The sequence below is a fragment of the Ahaetulla prasina genome, chromosome 18 (assembly GCF_028640845.1).
Source record: "Ahaetulla prasina isolate Xishuangbanna chromosome 18, ASM2864084v1, whole genome shotgun sequence".
NCBI classification, from domain to species: Eukaryota; Metazoa; Chordata; class Lepidosauria; order Squamata; family Colubridae; genus Ahaetulla; species Ahaetulla prasina.
In genome coordinates, this window is record NC_080556.1 from 3,570,001 (window position 1) to 3,578,322 (window position 8,322).

An 8,322-nucleotide genomic window follows, 5' to 3' on the forward strand; every position below is an offset into this window, starting at 1 on the left:
CCGATCCAGGCAGCTAATATTCCTACTATTGCCATCATCTTTGCCTGGAAGGGACCACTCCTTTCTGAATGCTACCCACCCAGGAGAGAATAAGCCTGCTTCGGAAGAAAAATTAATTCCAGAGAAAGGGAACATGCAGCATTACATCACAAGAGAGGCCGAGTCCATTCTATGGGCCTGAACTGATTCCTGGATTGCGGAACTTAAGTTTATAATGGGCTTTAATAGGCTGAATTATAATAAACACAGCAAAACTTTCCTGTTGGGAAGATTTGCCAAGATCAAAACCATTTCCTGTAGCACCCAACCAACTTCCTTTTTGTTTCTCGGCGTATTTACCTTCTGATTACCCCGTCGGAATTTATCAAGGCACTTCCAACAGATTCCTGCGTTCAAAACCCCCATTTTCTAATGGGACCCCTGGAACGCTCACTGAACAAATTACCCAGTTAAAACACAGTTGTCATTTGGGCACAACTCAGTTGGACATGCTCAGCGGTAACTACCAAACAGTGCAGCCTTTGGAAGCCATACAGCGTGGATTAAAAGGATTCTTGTTCTAAAGATTAAATCTTGTTTTAGGGTATCTCCACTTCCACATGTTATTTACTTAACGTAATTTCTCTCTCGCTTTCCGTCGACAAAGGTCAAAAACAATTGCCCGTTGAGCTTTGCTTTTTAATAAGCGGGAAAACTGGTTCAAACAATCCAACCGGTGGTTCTCATTCTCCAGCTCTTCATAAAGGGCCGGATAGCTCAGGCTGGTAATAGCCTGTTATTAAGAACACAGAAGCCTGCAATTATTGCAGGTTCAAGCCCGGCCCAAGGTTGACTCAGCCTTCCATCCTTTATAAGATAGGTAAAATGAGGACCCAGATTGTTGGGGGGGCAATAAGTTGACTTTGTAAAAATATACAAATAGAATGAGACTATTGCCTTATACACTGTAAGCCGCCCTGAGTCTTCGGAGAAGGGCGGGGTATAAATGTAAACAAAAAAAAAAAAATAAGGACACTTGAAAGCCTCATTATCACTCGACGTGAGGAACAGAATATGGAAGTCTTCAGCCACTGTTGTAGTTTTTTGGAGGGGGGGGCCAATAAATAAATTCCAGAGCCAGTACAGCCCGAGATCCAGTTTTCTCGTGGTTATAAACAACGAGGCCAACAGCTCTTATTCTTCCCTTAACCTGTATTTGGACCGATTTCTTTCAGTGGGTCTCCTTCACAGGATCGGGATGGAAGTTTAAAAACAGTAATAAAAAAAAAACAAAATCCTTGAATGTATTTGAATCAATTTGAGAACCAAAATAGTAATTAAAAAAAAACACCTTTGAATCTTTGTGAGGTAAATAAATAGATGCAATTTGGGGAAAACCTTAGGATTTTATTTATTTTTAATCCTTCCCTTTATACCCCACTAATTCACGTCACTTTTGAACCCTTCTTGTTTTGTATTTATTATTTTTAGACCCCCTAGAGGTTCTGTTTGTTAAAAAAAAAAAAGCACTTTCATATAACTTTATTTCTTCTAAGGTTGGCAAAATATGTTGCCTGGGTTATATTCTTTAGTGCTAAATTATTTATCTTTGTTCCTTTCCTAGGCAGGATTTCTTATTTTTTTATTTGTTCTCACAGGAGAACAGAAAAGCCTGTTCCTCACCTCCTGGTTACCCTCGTCACTTTTTTTAAAAAATCCAGGCAAAGGGCTGTGCCAAAAAAGTCCAAACAAATATTCAATATTGCCACAGGTGCTAAGTGAACCACCGCAGTTGTTAAGTTAGTGACACGTTAAGTTGCTAAGTGAATCTGGCTTCCCCCATTGCCTTTGCTTCTCAGGGAAAGTCGCAAAAAGGGGGTTGCGTGACCCTGGGACGCTGTTGTTGTGGTTCGCCGGCAGCCTGTGGAGCTGGCAGCGGAGTTGGACAGTGATGAGGCTTGGGAGGACCATGGGCCAGTCCTGGAGTCTGGGGAAGGCCCAGATGAGGGCTCTGCGTCAGAGGCAGAGATGGGGCCAGGGCCATCCGGAAGCGATGTGCAGACTCCGGAGCCTCCAGAGGCCGACAGCAAAGAGGCAGAGGAACAGGAGGAGCCTGTTCCTAGTGCACGCATGCAAAGAGCTGCCAGAAGGCAAGAGCAGCTGAAGCAAAAAGGACAACTCGGGAGTAAGGCCAGGAGATGATTGGCTCCTCCCATAAGGCTTAAAAGAGCAGCAATGGCTCTTGGGCTCTTTGTAGGAAAGCAACTTTGCTACATTTGTTTCTTGTCTCCTGTTTCTGAAGGACTTTGTTTTGGACTTAATTTGGACTAAGCTGAGAATGAAGTAATTCTCAGTTGTTCTAATAAAATATGTTTGTTTAGGACTGATTGTGTCTGGTAATAACAACTTGGGCCTAGGTCACAACAGCTGTGACCATCATAAATATGAGTCAGTGGCCAAGCGTCTAAATTGTGACGGTCACGAAAAACGGTCATACTTTTTTTCAGCGCCGTTGTAACTCTGAATGGTCCCTAAGTGAACTGTTAAGTCATCCACGGGTGCAGTGGCAAAATTCCGTGCCGCTGCAATGAACACAAGGAAAAATTCAGTTACAGAATTATAGGTGTCAATTTGCGCCGATATTTTGTAGATATCTCTTAAAATTTTTAGAGAAATTATACTTATACACATACTTATCCACTCTCGGATCATGTAAACTTCGGCATTGTCCAAACCAGGGGTCTCCAATCTTGGCGACTTTAAGCCTGGCGGACTTCAACTCCCAGAATCCCCTAGCTGGCTGGGGAATTCTGGGAGTTGAATTCCACCAGGCTTAAAGTTGCCAAGGTTGGAGACCCATGATCCAAACTGTTTTGAGATCACGTGTTTTATTACAATTGCAATGTATAGCTGTGAAAGGTGGACCATAAGAAAGGCTGAGCGCCAAAGAATGGAGGCCTTTAAACTCTGGTGCTGGAGAAGACTCCTGCGAGTCCCTTGGACTGCAAGGCCATCCAACCGGTCAATCCTAGAGGAGATCAACCCCGACTGCTCTTTAGAAGGCCAGATCCTGAAGAGGAAACTCAAATGCTTTGGCCACCTAATGAGAAGGAAGGACTCCCTGGAGAAGAGCCGAATGCTGGGAAAGATGGAGGGCAAAAGAAGAAGGGGACGGCAGAGAACGAGGTGGCTGGATGGAGTCACTGAAGCAGTTGGCAGGAGCTTAAATGGACTCCAGAGGATGGTAGAGGACAGTTTTATTAGGGGGATGTTATTATCCACTATTATTAGTAGTACTATCTTTTAACACTATCGTAAGCAGTGATGAGTCTTGTCTATTGCTGGTCTATGACCATAATAAAGTTCCATTCTATTCCATTCTATTGCAAGTCAAGGATCACCTGTATTCCTGTACTTATTTCCCAAGCGGTAACAGATTGATCTTATTCCCTCATTTCCTTTGTCTCTTCTAGATCAGGAATAGCCCCTGAAGGATGGAAGTCCAGAGTGAATGAAAGTTCGCCGAACGTCATACCACCTCCACCAGGTAAGAATGCCCTGGTTTTACCTCACCTTTTGTAGCTGCAGGTGCAAAGTCACAAAGGACCAAATAGTCCTGGGTTAAAAAAAACAACTTTATTTTACACCAACACAAGGAACCTCTAGGGCTGCGTCCCTTGGTGGCTTTAAGACAGGTGGAATTCTGTGAATCGAAGTCCACACATGAGGAAGAAGGTGCCAGCTTGGGAAAGGCCCGAATGAAGCATTTGCGGGGCTCGGTCAGAAGAATGGGAAGTCACGGGTAGTCCTCGACTTAAGACCACAAAATGGGGACCGGAATTCCGGTCGTAAGTCACGGTCGTCATAAGTTGAGGCACTGCATGACCAGATCTGACGTTTCAACTGTTGCTATGGTTATATTATGCAGATCTCGTAGTTGTAACTGAATCTTCTTGGGGCATTTTTTTTTTGCCATTAAATGACAAATCAAGTATATTCGCAAGGCTTCTTGTCTCTCCCTGAGCTCGCAGAGACAAATGCACACAAATACACACTCGCCAGATTTGCACACACAGCAAATTCCATCCTCCCCATGGTCAGTAAAATGAGGACCCAGATTGTTGGGGGCAAGATGCTGACTCTGTAAACCTCTTAGTGGATAAAATGAATCCTCCCTCCCTCCCTCCCAGTGGTTAGAATGCACGATTGCAAGCGAACTCTGCCCATTGCCAACAGTTCGATCCTGACCGACTGGCTCAAAGTTGACTCAGCCTTCCATCTTTCCGAGGTCAGTAAAATGACGACCCAGATTGTTGGGGGCAATATGCTGACTCTGTAAACCACTTAGAGAGGGCTGTAAAGCACTGTGAAGCGGTATATAAGTCTAAGGGCTAGTGCTATTCTCTTCTATTCTCTTGGGGTGGAGCTCCTAACTGTGCTTCTCCTGGTCAGACCAAAGGAAGACTTACTCTGTCTGACAGCTTTTCTCTTTCCCCTTTAATGACATCTGATAATCCCTTCTCCCATCTTCTCCGTAAATGCCCTTTGATGATTTCCGGCATCTCTCAAAATGTCATCAGCGACAAGGGACCCCATATTCCACGCACGTTCTCCGCCCTTCAGATTCTCGGCGGTAGCAAATTTCATAAATGCTTTTTCTCTCCCCCCCCCCCCCCATCACAGCCATTTTTCCTTTTTTATGTTGCCAATGCCATATTAATTTTCTTCCGTGGGAATCTGCCAATCTTGGGGGGTTTGGATGACAGTGTGGCCTATAGCCTTGTTTCGAAGCCGGAGATCCAGCGCTGTCCAAAGACGTCTCTGTGGTCATGTGACCGGCATGACTCAACGCCAAAGGCGCACAGAACGCTGTTCCCTTCCCACCAAAGGTGGTCCCTATTTTTCTACTTGCATTTTTAACATGCTTTCGAATTGCTAGTTTGGCAGAAGCTGGGACAAATAATAGGAGCTAACCCCGTTACGCGGCGCTAGGGGTTCGAACCGCTGAACTGACAACCTTTCAATCTACAAGCTCAGCGTCTTAGCCACTGAGCCACTGCGTCCCTTTTATATATATATGTATATATAATACTTCTGTTGTGTGAAATATGTATGCGATTCAGATTCCTGAGTTAAGCCTGAGTTCTGGTTTTGAAATCCCAACTTCTAAATGTTCAAGACAACGTACAGTACATGCAAGTGTTTAAAAAGTAATATCTTCCTTCCTTCCTTCCTTCCTTCCTTCCTTCCTTCCTTCCTTCCTTCCTTCCTTCCTTCCTTCCTTCCTCCTCCTCCCTCCCTCCCTCCCTCCCTGGCTGCGTATAGTTAGCTGTTACTTAACGTTCTTTCTCTCCCTGTTTTTTAAATGTCAGTCTGAACAGATGGGTGGGGAAGTGAAAGAGAGGCAGGCTTACTGCAGAATGGGAGGTGAAACAGTTGATAAGACAGACAGACAGACAGACAGACTGAGTGAGATTGGAAGGCACCGTAGCTCCACTCTGGGTCTTGTTCCAGGAGCCTTCTGGGTGTTCACAATAATGCATCTCAGGAGTAGGATCAATTTGATGTGTGCTTCAAAGAAGAACTCTGGGTGGATTTATTTGATGATCCATTCGTTTGTTGGGTCCTCCGAGGAGGTTTTCCAGCACCGAAGTTCAAAAGTGCATCTCCTGAATATCCCGCACAGCAAATCCATCCCTACCTCCAGGTGACTCTGTCATCAGTTCACAAGGAGGTCTTCTGGCACAGACGTTTTACCTTCCCAAGACGCAAGGAACCGCTCACCCCTTCCATTTCTGGAAATAGAGACCTTTCCTCTGAAAACCAGAGCCTCTATGACCGCGGCCAAGTCAAGTTTTCTCCCTGCAAAGGCTAATCTGTGTTGAGAAACTTCCATGTACGCTTTTCTTCGTTCGATCGGGGCCTTGTGTCACTCAGGCTGGCCCTTCATGTGCAAAATCTTCCCAAACTTGCAGAGTGACCTCGTTCCTGCAATTTCACCCTAGACAAGAAGAAGAAGAAGAAGGGAAGGAAGGAAGGAAGAGAGAGAGAGAGAGAGAGAGAGGGAAAGAAAGAAAGAAAGAAAGAAAGAAAGAAAGAAAGAAAGAAAGAAAGAAAGAAAGAAAGAAAGAAAGAAAGAAAGAAAGAAAGAAAGAAAGATCTCCTTGAATGTTTCCCTTTTAAATTAAGGGACTGCTAATCCAGGTGTCCTGGCCCCCATCCAGCTCCATAACAACCCGCTCATCATGTTAATCCCTCCCGAAATATTGATGGTGTGCTGTCTTATCTTGACTTCGCGGAAACGGGAACCTTCCGTCAAGTTGCGTTTTGCACCGAACTTTCACCCTGTACTTAAAACCGCTTTGTCAAAACCGCTGACAACCTTCAGCGGAACAACAGCCATCGATCTCTCTGGACAGACTGGTTCCCTCGGTGCCCATTGGTAGTTTTGAGAGCTGCATGCCAGGCACCTGGGCGTTGGGCCTGCCACGTTGATGCAAAATGTCTCCTGGGCCCATTGCATTTGAGAAAAAGTAGCAAGAGAGGCCTCTGTTAAAAGACATGGATTTTCAATAATCAGAATAGAGTAGAGTAGAGTAGAATAGAGTAGAATAGAATAGAATAGAATAGAATAGAATAGAATAGAATAGAATAGAATAGAATAGAATAGAATAGAATAGAATAGAATAGAATAGAATAGAATAACAGAGTTGGAAGGACCTTGGAGGTCTTCTAGTCCAACCCCCTGCTTAGGCAGGAAACCCTACATCACTTCAGACAAATGGCTATCCAACATCTTCTTAAAAACTTCCAGTGTTGGAGCATTCACAGCTTCTGGAGGCAAGTTGTTCCACGGATTAATTGTTCTAACTGTCAGGAAATTTCTTCGTAGTTCTAAATTGCTTCTCTCTTTGATTAGTTTCCACCCATTGCTTCTTGTCCTGCCTTCAGGTGCTTTGGAGAATAGCTTGACTCCCTCTTCTTTGGGGCAGCCCCTGAGATATCGGAAGGCTGACATCATGTCTCCCCTAGTCCTTCTTTTCATTAAACTAGACAGACCCATTTCCTGCAAGGTAGAGGTGTGTAGATTTTAACTCAGGTGGGGAAATGCCTTTCAAGGCACCAGAATGTGCCCGCAGAGACGTGATCCATGCTTGCTTACGTAGGCCTTGTGTGGTCAGTCCACCGTCTCAAAACCTCCGTGGTCTGTCAGAGAAGCGTCCTCCTGGGCCCCCATCCCGTAGCCTGCTTTTAGGGTACCCGTTAATCCAGACCTCCCCCTCGGCTAATTCCCAGCCTTCCTTTCTATCTTTCAGGCGAATATATAATTACGGTTCGTGAAGTGACATCACCTCCGTTTCTAGGCCAACTTCTCCCACCTGTTTTCAAGCTTTTAAGAGTCCTGCCAAAGAAAGAGATAGTTATGGGCTCCGGTAAAGACATCCAGAAAGATCTTGGCAGCTAAAGGGAGAGGAAATTGATGGACCGCAACCAAGCTCTCTTCCCCACTCCCCTCCCCGAACTCTGTACATATATATATACACACATATATATGTACCCTTCGCTGACTTGGGAATTATTCATCTAATTTCACCTCTCCATAACGTTCTCTCAAAGAGGATCTACAGCATGGGAACCGAACGGCAAAAAAAAACACCGCCACCAAAACCCAACCATCTGTTTTTGTCATGCCTTTCCAGCCCACCTCAATTCTGATGAACTGTAGATAAATTTAATTTCCCCTCGATGGAGGCCAACCAAGCCTTCAGTCCTGCTGGCATCATCGCATCACGTCTCTCTAAATCAAAATGGACTTTACGCCTTCAACAACAACCACAACAACAACAACAATTTTTTTTGAAAAGATACACACCCACCCACCCACCCCGACGCGAGGGAGTTTGTGCAATAGTCCAGCCGAGATGTCCCTACGAAGCTGATGAATCAACCAGGTCGCCTAATGACCGCGAAAACGCACATCGCAAATTATATTTATGACGGCCGAGGGGAGGGGGGGGTTACTTGTTTGACGGAGGGTCCGTTTATATGATTGGACCGTTTGGCTTTGCTATTGTAGAAAGGAGCTCTTCTCCGTACAGTACATTAGGAAATAAAAGGGAAGGCACTTAAAATTCGCCCGCTGCAAGCAGAAAAAGGCCTCTCGGTTGATTATTTGCAAATCAAGCCAGCAAAGGAGCAAAGCTTAGAAGTGGGGAGAGGAGGAGGAGGAGGAGGAGGAGGAAGGGGGAAAGGAAAGGAAACTGTTGGAAAGACAGTTCTGACTGGTGGCAAACTGGGATTGGAGACGCAGCGTGATCCACCCTGCGTGGGTTGAGCATCTTG

At 45.1% G+C, this 8,322-nt stretch overlaps 1 protein-coding gene across 1 annotated transcript in view; it reads left to right on the plus strand.

Moving 5' to 3' along the window:
• The window catches only part of MORN1 (MORN repeat containing 1), an 81,677-nt gene extending 73,693 nt beyond the window's left edge, over positions 1 to 7,984 (plus strand). The window contains exons 13-14 of the mRNA XM_058161231.1: positions 3,453 to 3,526; positions 7,296 to 7,984. Of these exons, the coding sequence (XP_058017214.1) occupies positions 3,453 to 3,526; positions 7,296 to 7,444 (223 nt within the window). The 3' untranslated portion in view covers positions 7,445 to 7,984. The remainder of the gene's footprint in view (positions 1 to 3,452; positions 3,527 to 7,295) is intronic.
• The last annotated feature ends 338 nt before the right edge of the window (positions 7,985 to 8,322 follow it).